The 13,897-nt window shown below is 40.7% G+C and overlaps 1 protein-coding gene across 1 annotated transcript; it reads right to left on the bottom strand.

The window, feature by feature from the left end:
• Positions 1–614: 614 nt before the first annotated feature.
• LOC125717843 (transcriptional and immune response regulator-like) lies at positions 615–1,161 on the bottom strand. Its single transcript, XM_048991157.1, has one exon. It carries the CDS (start codon positions 1,133–1,135, stop codon positions 746–748), a length of 390 nt encoding a protein of 129 aa, XP_048847114.1. The 5' UTR covers positions 1,136–1,161; the 3' UTR covers positions 615–745.
• Positions 1,162–13,897: the final 12,736 nt, after the last annotated feature.

The raw sequence follows: 13,897 nt of genomic DNA, 5'->3' as shown, positions 1-13,897 counted from the left end.
AGATTTCAAAACATATTTATGTGGCGTAGAATGTGCCCTACTGATTAACTGGTATTTTTGCAGACAGGTACTAATACCTGTATTACCAAAAAAGGCTAATTAACCAATAAATGTCCCAACCCTCTTTTTTATGACACCTATAGGCTACATAACTATCGTTAACACCTTTAAGATAAGACCGTCAACAAGGAACCACTTACAGTCAATGAAAAGAATAAAGCGATTGTTAAGTATAATAATTTATTATCGAAACTGCAAGGTATATGAAACATGTTTTTATTAAATCAAAAATAAATTAGTGATCAATAACGAACAGTGTTAGAGTATCTACGACACGTTAACAGATACATAAAGGGCTTTGGCATTTTTCTCATAAAACTGAGGAGTAGGTCGTCGGCACTATAGATAATAGGCAATTTTGGTCACCTCTGAGGTGAATTTTACTTCTTGCATTATAACAAATGCATAGGGAAGAGCGATCAGGAGTCGTGCGGGGCTGCATGCTCGGTCTGGTAGCTCTGTCCAGCCCATCTCCATCTGTCCAACTGGGACCAGCACGTTGGGATCGGTCACCTGGTCCGGCACCGCTGACAGGTGAAGCAGTAGCGCAGTCTGCATCTGGCTTTGTCTCAGCTGGAGGCATCACCTCCGTGTTTGCCGATGTCATGCACTTTCTCCGCCGTCGGTCCAGACTCATCCGTAGTTCTCTTCAAATCATCTGAGTTTCCCCGAGTTCATACAAGATTCAGCGCAGTTTGAGAAACTGCCTGATTACGCCTGCAATCTGCAGGAACTTGTCCTTCTTCCTCTGCTTTAGTGCCATGAGAGCTTTGGCCGTCTCCTCGGGGTCGTGAGCATAGGAGTAGATGCTCCTCACCCTTTCCTCCGCCTTCATGTCCCCCGTTTTCTGGAAGAGCCTCATCAGCGCATCTTGATGGACGTTCTCGAAGATGTTCGCCGAAGCCTTTTTGCGGTTGGCCGTGTCGAATCGGTTCCCGTAGACCGAAGGGCTGACACGGTGGGAGTCGGAAGACAAGTAGGTCGACATGTCTGTCTTTTTAATTCTCCGGGACGCTGAAGCTTTCGATTGCTTCACAAGGTCTTTGAGATCAGTGATCCTGTGTCGCTCGGTCATGAGTACGAGATCATGAGCTCCAATCGCCCTATATAAAGGGTTCCCGGCATTACTCCAGCCTCCAGACTTATTTACAGAATGACATCACTAGTGTTTTACATCCCCACCGGGAACGCCCCGCCTGGAAAGCACACTTCGGATAGTAGAAGGTTGCAGAAGAAGTGAAAGCGCACTGTTTAATGCACGATTCCATTGGTAAGCTTGTCATGCTTCTAAAAACATATTTATTGTGGTGAAACAAAGAACGTTTATACATCATTTGAAATGGTTGTGTGGATTCATTAGCTTTATTTTAATTGTTCATCAAAATGGCATATTCGGCTTTCAAGGACAATTGAAATGGTACCCCAAAAACAATCAGTGCTTAAGAGTGCTCCATTTACACGTTATTAAATATGAAAACCGAATCACACACTTACTTGTACAAACAAGACCAATAAATTATATGCTATTTATTCCTGTTTGACCTATAAACCGCTGCACGGGGGATAATCGGCATACAGCGGAACATCTTGTTATGCCTCTCGAAGTCAATGTTAAATGGCCACCGATTAAGAAGCGGGCATTGCTCTATGAATCATTTGTTAAACTTCCAGAGAAAAGTATCTAAAGTGCCGCCAGACCCACAGCTTCATCGGCTATTACGTTTCCACCATGTCTAAAATGAAACTGAAATATCGTTACAACTAGATTACTTCTGTTAAGTGCCAATCTTATGTTATACTGTAGATGTTATGTTATTCATCCACAGAGAAGCCAGATGTCATGCCTTTCTCCTTTCAGCAAGTGTGGGTGATTTAGAGAAGGCATTTCACCTAACTGCAGAGGTAACTCTCCTAACTGCAGAGGTAACTCTCCTAACTGCAGAAGATCTATGCAACACAGTGTGGTGTTCCAACACAGAGAGGTTAATGGAGAAGAAGACTTATATTTTGATAAACCCCTGGTGGTGGGCTTTTATCTGTTGTTCCGGTCAATATGTACATTGATACTGTGCCACGAGGGGCGCAGTTCACTTCCCGCCGGTAGCAGAGGTGGATGGCTCGTGTAGGGTTTTTGTTTGGTTCGTAAATAAAAGAGATATCTTTCTTTTTACCAGTTCTGCGTCTTGTGTCCTTCCAGTTGTCTGCTTAAAATTAATTCCGAACATAGTGTGCTTAATACACAACACACAGGATGAACATGCATGAACACAGACCAAGAGCAGGACCCTGACTCCCAAACTTGGAGGTGTGAGGCTGCTGAGCCGCCAGCTGCTGCCCTCACCATCTCCTCGACCTCACTGGCTGGCCTCATCCATTCACGGCCATCACAATGTATCTTCATACCACAGGGCAAATATCAAGGCAATATTCACATATGATCAAATCCATGATACACATACAGTTCAGGTTTGCTGTGATATTGCCATGGGATCTGGGTGGAAAATGGCATTACTAACAAAACCATACAGGTTAGGGATCACACAGAAAGACAGACACTCCAGCAAGGTCTTACTACATAAACCATAAGCAGTATTGCAGAAAATATGGCCATTTTCTTCATTTTTGGCAAAAATTATATAATCAACATTATCTTTAAGTTTTATGGTAGGTGAGGTTAGTTAAAAAAATAATCACCCTGTAATTTTAAAAATCATAATTCACAGATTGTTTCTTTTTTGAACTCCGATCACCATGCATCTGTGTTATGAGAATGACACAATGCCCAGAAAACAATCTATAAATAGACTGTGTCTGTAAGCTGGATATCTGTGGAACACAGAGTTTTTCTATCCTGTGCAATGGGGAACTCTCTTGAGAAAAGGTGTTTTTTTCTCTCCTTCAGGGTATTTCCAAATCAGAGTTTTTATTTATAATCTTTCCAAGTGGATGCAGTTTTCACTGTTTCTGGAGAATAGTTACAATTAAATAAGTACAAGGTGCCGTTTCCTTCATTAGTGATAATGAATAATATTCCAAAAAGAGGAAAAAAAACACTGCTAGGGACCTTGTTTATTCTTGTAAAAGCAGGGCGGCTGATCCTGTAAATATTTCTCTAACTAGATAAACAATTCCCATAAATAGTCCTGTGAGTCGATATGGTCTCATTCCAGGCCCGAAAATAAGATGCATCCTGGCAAGTAAGGAAGAGGAATGGCCTGTCTCCTAACCCTGATAACTGTAACGATAAGCAAGAAGGTTAAGTCCACTGGCTACAGTTTCGAAAAGGAATGTTTAAAAAGACAGGCTTAAATATTCAAAGCCTGTGAAAAAGGTTTCCCAGCTCCCTCCCAGCTCGGGGCCCCAGACCATTGCTTGCCCTGCCTGTCCTGTCACTGCGCCTCTGATAGCGACAATACTGAAGTAGCTAGCACTGGCTTTAGCCAGGCTTAATACTTTCTGCATCATGATAGCCCATTCACTTTCCATTTGAATGCATCTTATTTAAAAACTGCACATTATCAGATAGACACAAATGTGCCCAGAGACCATAAAGAAAACTAAGGATCAGGACCGTAGCACATTCTTCACATATTTGTCATATCAGTAGCCCAGACTATGGGTAGGCAGACAGCCCCCAAACAACAGGATCTTACTGCAGGCAACGGGAAGTGGTGACCACAGCTATTGCCCTAGTCCTGGTAGGCCAGCCAATGCACATCTAAAGCATTAACAAAGAATAGCTAAATAAAGAAGCAGTTGGAGGTTCTGTCATAACTCCCCCCACAATCAAGCCGTAAGAGACAGGCAGTGGTCGCCCGCACGAATAAACAGTTGCATATACCATCATTCCAGTACATTTCAATTTATACTGCAACAAAAACAGACTATGTACATTGACTGAAATGAACTACTTAAAACTGAAAGATTTATGGGAAGTTAAAACATTTAAATATCAATGAACAGTATTTTTCTATATGTAGATTATTCCAATGAATTGCATGAGGGGGGCAAAATTATTGGAAAAAAAAGCACTTCCCCGAAGTGCAATTTCAAACTCAGTTGCAGCGGTGAGTCACTTTATGTTTCATGGTAATTAGCAGTATTGTCTGACAAATCGCCCTGAAATATGAGCTGCAATGGGCATTATTTTCAAAATAGAATGAGGCAGTTCAAAGGAGGCGAAACTGCAGAATTATAGGTGTGTTTGTCACAAATCTAATAAAATATTTCATGTGTCAAGGAGAATAGTTTCAGCATCATGACAGCATAAGTCGAAGGGACAGACTGGCCTTTAGCAAAATGGCTGTTAAACTCCAAAGAATTATGAAGAACACCTTGTACAGTAGCCCCACAGTGATTAAAATATTTTTTTGATGATTAAAAACAATATTGATAGTTTTGGACCACATTGACTGGGTTAATGTTTCACATACAACTATGAATTCTCAGTATTGGCCGATGATAAGTGGCATGCTTTATTGGCACAGAAATGTAGCAGCAAAATTTAAATGGACAAATATTCTACTAATAATGAAAAGTCAATCATACTCACAGCCAATGGAGCACATGGGGCTATGGGGATAATTAAGATTTTAAAATCAGTATGAGAAATGTGTGATAGATACAAGTGTTCTACATACTTTCTACAATTTAATTAATTAATTAATTATTGTTGGGACACATTTTTAATGTCCAGAGGTTAAGTTATTATGTCAGGTTTTGCTTTGTTTAAAATTTCTTCGAATTCAAATAAAATAATGAAGACATGACCTAAAGAAATATCACCTCCGCCGGTCATTTTATTATGTATACCTGCTTTTAAAACACAAAGACACAATCAAGAGATTCAGTTATTGTTCATTAAAGCTTTGCAATGGGTACTATGTGTGACCTAAGCAATCCTGAATGAGTTGTGATTGTTTGTGCCAGACGTGGAGGTTCCAGCATCTAGGAAACAGCTGTCTTCTGGGGATTCCCACACACTGCAGTGTCTGGAGTTGACAGCAAGTAGTGCGATAAATTAAACCATCCAGTCAGCATCAGTTTTGCTGCCAATATCAGCTTGTAGTCAGAGGTGAATAGCCACACTTGCTAAAGCTAACAGAACAGGCTACATTTGCCATACATATTCCAGGAATATTCCAGCACAATGTTAAATCCGTGTATCAAATAGTCCAGGATATTCTATAGGCAATGGACCACTATTACTACTGAAGTAGCTAATGAGTGTCATTAAGTGACCCTTGTATGAAATTTAATTATGAGTATTCATTAGCTGAAAAATGTTTTTTTTTTTTTTTTTTTTTTAATAGTCAGCTGAAAACATCTTCAACGTAAAATAGACAGACAGTTAAATTTCTTTTGGCATGATTCACGTTTCAAAGAAGTTATGTGTAGTTATTACATTCCCAAAACGACACATGAAAATTGCTAAGAAATCATTTGACGTTTTATAATTAAAGAGAAATGAACACACCTAATTTTAAATCCAGCATACAGTACAGTACTTACTTAATTAGCTCGATTTTTTTTGACATCTCACTTTCAGCTATAAGCAGACATTTAAGTGGGTTAAGTGGATATTTAAGTGCATATTGCGGTGCTATTTCTGCAGGAAATACATTGGTGCTAAGAGTACAAATAATGAACTATCATTTAGTACCATAAAAATTCAGAAGCAGATGAGTCTGACATCACTGGAACATAATGTGAGCACAGCCTTGTTAGCATTCTCTCCGGGTCGGAAGGAATCTCAGGAAAGATGGTATCCATGTGCAGATCATGCACAAATACTGCCCACGGCCGGAACCTTAGAGAGACTGGGCCCAGGCTTCTGGCTGGGCTGTGTGTAGATTGTATCTCCTTGAATGGCAGGCCGATTCCTGGGAGATTAGCATGTTCAAACAACACTGAGCAGGAGCTGTGGGAAGGATCCCGGAGGCCCCCATGTCCTGGCTGACACTGCAGGCAGCCTAGAGGAGGTGCGTTTTATACCTCTCCTCTGCAGGCCTGGCCTGCACCAAGGCCGCATCATTGTAAACAGTAGTGGCTTAGCTTTGGTACAAGAACACAACACCCTCATCCACCAGAACTGCATAATTTACTCAAAGCACAGGAAAAAAAATCCACATTGACATTGAGCTGAATTAAGTTTCCTTTACCAGTGTTCCTATGAAATGTTTAGACAGTTGGAGTAATAATACTAATAACGATAAAATAAAAATTGTAATAGTAATAATACACAGAGGTGGAAAGTTCAGGTTCAGAAAGTCCAGACCAAGTTTTTTCTTTCAACCAAACAGTTGAGTATAAAGAGTCACAATCACAGAGTACTCAATTAGTTGGTTAAAACAAAATCTTTGTCTGGATTTGTAGTTTTGGACCTGAACTTGCCACCTCTAATAATACATTTTATTTAAAAGGTGCCTTTCGGAACACTCAAGGTCACCTCACAAAAGTAAAAACATTATCATCAATCCTCTGTAATGGCCAGTGATACCAAGACCTGTTTAGCTGTGTCTCAGTGGAGAAATTGCTCTGAACCAACAAGAGTCAGTGTAATCTTGGATGAGGCAGATGTTCCTGTGTAAATGGCCACAGATGGTGAGCTAGCATGTGTGTGTACCTGCGTCAGGGCCTGTGTGAATGCTTGTTGCCGCTTTGTAGCACACAGATTAAATGACTCACATTAAGCTGGGGCCAGTGGTCTTACGGAGAGCCAGCTTAGACCGGATGCGTGCTATGCTGAATGGGGAATGCCGGCACTAAGGTACATCATCCTGTGCGTCTGTCTCTGCCCAATGTCCCAGGCAAGGTGTTAAGGCACAAGCTAGCGTCATTTGAGGTGGGGGTCACATTCCCTTAATGATTATTAACACGATTAACATACCTCGACCTATTCACCGTATTGTTCTCTGAATCGCCAGTTATCTGACCCCTTTCCCTGGAGACACATGAACGAGACAATGAACCTACACAGTTCATGACTTTTATCTCCTTTGTTCAAGCAAGCTTTTTTTTTCTGTGGTTTCCCTCAACAAAATGGCAGCATACATGTAAACAATTTTAAGAAAATAAGTACATGCATGAACGACGGTAAAAAATTCCTTTAATACCAAAACATCTTGAATTAAATTTTAAGTTGTTTTTTGCAATTGCATATATAGACTAAGTCAAATGTAGCATTTATAAGCCAGAAACAGCAAGTACTCAAATGCTTGCTGACATGCAGCCGTTCGACTGCACAATGAAGCTGTATAACAACCAGAAGAGCACAAACAGGTGTTCATCATTTGCACTTGTTTGCTATTGGCTGCACTGGGGAATTTAATAAGTGTCAAAGAACAGGTATATCTCTGTACCCGTGTGCAAGGTGCCGCACTGCAGCTTCTAGCCTGTTTCAGGGTCGCATTGACAAACGGCAGGGTGTGGTCCTCTCCAGTTACAGGCACATATTCCAGAACAAGGGTGGATCCTGCACCGTATTAGCTGATACCAAACTCTCCATAAAAGATGCATGCATTCAACAACAATGTATTGATAAGTTTCAGGATCCTTTTAGGACAAAATGAGTCAATCAGAGGTTGGGATGCATACATGAGTGAAGTCAATGTCCTTTCAAGTTATTTTAATACCAGTGTAGAGAGGACTTCACCACTGAGATCGGCCATTAATGTAAATCTTAAGTATAACATATTAAGTGTATGTAGATTATATCTTAATACATAAAGAAAACAAACCGCTTTAAATGAGTTTTAGAATGACAACTCCATTAAACCAAATTTTAATTAAAATTCAGTTTTCAGAAAAAGAAGCTGCCAAAACTCATAAAAACTGGAATGGATAAGGGGACGTCACAGCGACGACAGGAAGGCTGGATTAGCTCAATGCTTAATTACCTGGCTGCAGCCCTCGTGTCCCCTTTGGCTGGGGGCCAGGCAGATCAGGCACCAGAACACTCTATTGTTCCCTGAAGCTGTAGTTCAAGGTCAGGGTTGGTCGGGGGCTCCGCGCCATAATGTTCCCTGTCCCCTGAATCCCCCCCATGCCCCTGACTCCAGTCTAATCGGTTCCTTACTGGATGCTATCACAATGTTAGAGGTGATCAGCCCCCGCCTTTCAGATCGAGGAGATATGGATCACTTCACCATCACCCTGCCTGTTTTATTACAGGTCCGAGTGCAATTCTGCTCTGAATAGGATTCACAAATGAATGCAGATACTTCACTGCAAGTGACACCTGTTTTAAAGTGTCAATGAAGGCTCCGCCCAGGACAGAACATGGTAACCTACCTTTCAAAAGAAGCTTGAAAAGCTGCGCAGAGGAACGTAAAGTAAAGATTCTTATTCATATTATGTATTATATAGTAGGTCTGTATTTTTATAGACATTCTTAAAAAGAGAAAGAAATCTGAATCAGACTGCAGAATGGCCCGAACATCATCCTTGGTGATGACAGACTGGATCAAACCGATTCTTCCATCTCAAGGCAAGTTGCAGAGGCATAGAAGACACCAAAAACAATAGCAGTCTTTGCGCCATGGCAACAGGCTGGCTTCCATCCGCACCACTGGCTTAGTCACCCAGCGTAAAACGGAACGAGTACAGTAAACAAATGTCAGCTGCTGGGACACAGAAAGAGCAGAAAAACAGCTGATGCTATGTGACATCCCTTTGTGTGTCAGGCAGATCTGTCTGTCCAGCAGCAGAAGGGCCAAGGACAGGGCAAGTGTTACAAAGTTCAATACAGCTGCTGACTGTGTGTTGAGTCAAAAAAAAAAATGCCTGTTGTGGTTCTCAGCTAGATCTAACCGGTTACCCAGAGAAAGAAAATCAATCTTGCGGATGGCTTAATTCCACTAGACCACAGCCGTCCTGGATATCCGTCAGCGTGACAGACACAGGGAAATCACACTCGGCACACTCAGTGCTAACAGCAGAGAAGCAAGGGAGGGAGGAGCTCTCCTTAGCCATCAGTCCATCCCAACTCAATTAAAATGCTGTAACCCAAACCCAAATGAAACCAGAGAAAAATCTTGTTTGTCATGCTAATTCATAGCTTTTTAATAATTCACACTTCAAACTCAACTAAATAAAAGCTAAATAAAATGCTCCTTAGCCTGTTTATAAAATGTATGTGTGTATATATACAACAAATTTCAAACAAATACGGTTGCAGAAAGTTGCTCATGTTGCAATATGGCAGCTGCATCCTCGCTTACATAAAAGTCACACAAATACAACCTTCCATCAAAGACCAAACCCTGCTGTAAGACTACAACCAGACACACTACATTTTTTCAAGCTCAATGTTGGTCACCTTTTTTTTATCACAATCCGTTTACATTCAAAGACAAATATATCTTAACAGAATGCAAATAACAGCATGTATTTTTCCCATATTCCTGAGACAAGAAAAAGCCGATTGCCTAGAAAGAACGCTGGTTCCGCGTAAGTTTTTAATGAACCGCTTTCTAACAAAGGTACCAGAGCCGAAGATCACTAGAAAGTCTGTAATCTGAGCGCCCTCTTGTGGCCACTATAATAAAAATTACAGGTTTGCGCCATTGATGAGTAAAAATGTTAATTGTTAATGATATTGAAAAGATTAGATGAAAAGCAGTAAAAATGAAACGTAACGCTTGTATTTCAGACATCTGCAGTATTGCGCAAAAATCTTAGGCAGTCAAAATATTTTTTTAAGTTATGTGGGTAGTAAGAGCACTCAGAATAAAAAACACAATTTAGCGTTAGACCATGTTACACAAACTAGTAAGTATTTCTTCTTTTCTCCAAATAGTTAATTATATCTAGCTGGATGGCTGGACGAACACCTCTGCGGTTCCCAAACCTCTCCTCAGGGCCACCTCAGTCATTACATGTATTTGTTATATTTCACAACCATCTCTCTTAATTACATAATTTAATTAGTTTAAAAACGAGAAAAGTTGGTTAGCTATACAAGGTGTCCTAGTGGTCCAGTCAAAAAATACATGGGTGTGTCGGATGGACGAACATTGGGGTTAGGGTTAGGCTTAAGCTGACACACTTTGACAGACATAATGTCATAGTTTTACACCAACATGAAGATCGTTTAAACATTTTCTTTGGCTGCCTAAGACTTTTGCACTGTACTCTATGCAATGTCATGACTGATAAGACAGTAGTAATCGGGACCAAATAGCAATGGTGAACAGTGGGTGGTGTAGATGTTGATAATAAAAGATCCACAGATGTGATTATCGACTGACAACACTGTTGCAGGAGTGCATTTTGACAGGGATGTGTGCTACGTACAGCTACTATGATTTGCATGCGCTGAAATAGGGGTTCCCAACCCCCCCCCCAACAAGTTTTACCGGTCAACAAAAGGTTGGGAATCCCTACAAGAAAAGATATTAACAGATAACGCCAACAAACAAAACTGAGGCAAAACATATACTAAATACAAAAGGCTTTCACTCAAAAAGCACTCCTTCCTTAATTCTTCTCCTGTTTAACCTTGCCTTTCCACTATGGCCACATCTGTGGCATGTTAATCTCAGCACACAGACATCTGATCAAACGTGCTAAACCGGCTATGAAAAGACCAGAATATGGCCCGAAGGAACTGCCTCAGGCCTGCAGGGCAATTTCGATCATGCTGATTGTTATTTGTTGAAGAAGACTGCTTCTTGTGGTCATTTGACTAATTAGATAGTAGTGGCAGTGTATGTATAAATTCTTGCTCATTTAATTTACTGAAAAACTGCAGCAAACAGTAGTGTTTTAGGCCCTGATGTAACTGAGCTGACAGTTTTAGTAGACATTCAGGAAGTCTTCTGGAAGCTTGTTCCACAGACAGGAAACAGATACACTAAACACTACTTCACCTTGAGCAAGGCCCTTTGCGATTGCTTTGTCCTGGGTATGACATTAATCTACATCCAGCCCTATAAGGAGGTTCTCCAACTTACAGGGGAATCTTGGGGGTTGGTGGCAGGATTGGTACTCCAACCACTGGAAAAAACCTCACATTGGTCCATTCAGACTAGTGTGGTGCTGAGGTATCACCCACTGCACAGCTGCACTCAGGTTCTCATCCCTGAGGTGATTTGTTGTGTGGTGGAAATTCAGAAACAGACCTTAGCTCTTAATCCTGTGATACCCTGGAAGCCAGTGCAGTAATTTAAGGACTAATACAATATGCTCTACCAGCACATGTTACAGGGAAACCTCCCTTCCGGATAAGCCTGCGTGGAACACCATCGCCCCTCCCACTGATCAGGTACTCGGCCTATCCACAGTTGATGTGAGTAAAGCCTCATTCATAGTCAGTCTACTTAAGGCTGCTAGAACGATATCAAACCTGAGCTGCAGTCCCCAAAGCATAGCTCCTAACTGTGTTCACAACACGCATAACTGGCACAAGGCAACTGAATGGGCTTGACTATGTAAATTGTAATGGGAGATTTTGGGAAATGCACCACTGGACATGTGTTCCTGTGGCTTTTTATTGACATAACACAGCATGTCTTACACAATCGCACACTATGGCAAGGGCAAGTGTGGCCAATATTATCCACGAAGGGCTGGTGTGGAGGCAGGTTTTTGAGGTAACCTGTAGGTCAGCTTTTCAAACCCAGGAGTGTGGACTCTTCAGCCAATCACTCTTCCAATTAATCTAATTAGGGAGTTGCAGCAAAAACCCGCACACACACTGGCCCTTTGCGGATAAGATTGGCCACCCCTGCACTAATGACAGGTTAGGGACACCAATTCACCAAAATCACGTGTCTCTGGACTGTGGAGGCAACCGGAGTATTTGAAGTAAAGTCAGATGAACACAGGCAGGACATACCTCCACATACCAAGCTGGGAGCAGCAGTGGAACCCCAAACCCTGGAGGTGTCAGGCTACGGTATACCCACTTAGCCACATCTGTTCATATAGGCAGCTAATACATCTGCATAAATCTAACACAGGTCTTGTCTTAGAATCACACAGTTAAAAATATGAAGCACAAGGGAGAAAAAAAAACTGCTTGCCGTTTTTAATAATAGCAAAATGAACATGATAGTTGTTACTGTAGCAAACTAGATCACGGCAGAACATGCTATGTGGAGTATTTACGTATAACTATGTCTCCTCACACACAGACAGCACACAAAACTTGGTAAAACCTGCTTTACTTGGTAGCAAGGTAAGTGCTCTAAAGTTATTATGAGTAATGAGATTCGTCATGAGCTGATTTGTCCCAGTACGTACTTCCGCTTACATGGTGGATGAGGTTTAGTGAGCAGATAGACTTCCAGTTATGGTTATGAAAGGGGATTTCCTGGATGCTGACTACATTTTATTCTAACCACTTTTGTGAGCTTTTAGAGATCGTTTTTATGTACTGTATTCACTCACTAATGATTAACTGACATTTTTAACCGTACTGTATGGATAAATTGCTTTGGAAATTCAGAAACAGATCACCGGTTCTCATTGCTCTTTGTACTGCTATCGTCTGTCTACTAATAATCTGCAAGTCACCGCCTTGTAGATAAGACTGTCTGAAGAATTTACAAAAACAAATGGGCATTTAATTTCAGTCAGATAGTGACACACACTATATTACATGCTGTTTGCCGGTCTGTTGTATTCTTTTGGTTATGCTTTGATGCGTCAAAAAAATGAAAAAGAAATAATGTGCTGTGTCCAGCAAGAAATGACACATTCTTTGAGTCATTTTGACCTCCTGAATTAGATCAGCCTGTACACATTCCAAAATAAATGGAACACCCACAAATTCTGTCCTGATTACTTTAACTTATTTACACGTAACACAAAATCTGTACTTGAAATAAAAATCTAGAGAGCACTGCAAATGTATGCTAGAATACCTCAGCCATTTGCACACTGGGTCAATACAGATTGAAAACTCTTGATCTACAGTACTGTGCAAAAGTCGTAGGCAGGCAAAGAAAATGATGTTTAGATTATCCTCGTGTTGGTGTAAATCTATGATGTTATGCCTGTCAAAGTGTGTCAGCTTAGTCATTTCAGAACCTCTGCTAAAATCATCCTAGTATTTGCAGTGACCGTCCAGTGCAGCCATGTATTGTTTGACTTGGCCACTAGCACACCTCATACAGCTAGTCAATCTGTCACTGACGTTTTAAACCAATATATTTAATTATTTAATTGAGCTGTCGGTGAAATTTAACAAAATCAAAAGGCTGATGTGCCTCTGAGGAGAAGTTTAGGAACTGAAGTGGTGTTCATCTAGCCATTCAACTAGATATCAGTAACTTTTTAGAAAACAGAAGAAATTATTATTTTTACTCTGTTACTCTTAATTTGCACATCTTCTAATGTTAAATTGTGTTTTTTGTTCTAAACCAAAGTACACTTGCCACCCAGATAAACAGCTTTAAAGATTTCTTTGGACTGCCTAAGACTTTTGCACAGCACTGTACATTATAATATTAGGGTAGACTTACGATAGAAAAACTAAAAAAAAAAGCAAACTAAACAAAAGCACTCCATTAATTTAGACAAAATGAATTGATTTGAGTAAAGGAACAGGTTTGTTTATTTCTGACTTGTGCAAGGTACCATTCTAAAAACCTTTCAAAACAAATTAAACAAATGACGGGGGGAGGTGCTTTCAGTTGAAAGACGCTAACTGAAGACATTAGGAAAGGGTTACTAAGGAAGAGATTCATCGTATGGCACCTACTGCGATTAATTTTATACATTATATGTCAATGATCTGGAGCTGCATTCCTCTTTCAGTGGCCGGCACAGCATGTTAACACACGTAAAACATAACAAGGAAGCCGTGCCCTGAAACCCTGGTTGAAAGAGT

The sequence above is a fragment of the Brienomyrus brachyistius genome, chromosome 2 (genome assembly GCF_023856365.1).
Source record: "Brienomyrus brachyistius isolate T26 chromosome 2, BBRACH_0.4, whole genome shotgun sequence".
NCBI lineage: Eukaryota > Metazoa > Chordata > Actinopteri > Osteoglossiformes > Mormyridae > Brienomyrus > Brienomyrus brachyistius.
This window is presented reverse-complemented; position numbering and strand designations above follow the sequence as displayed.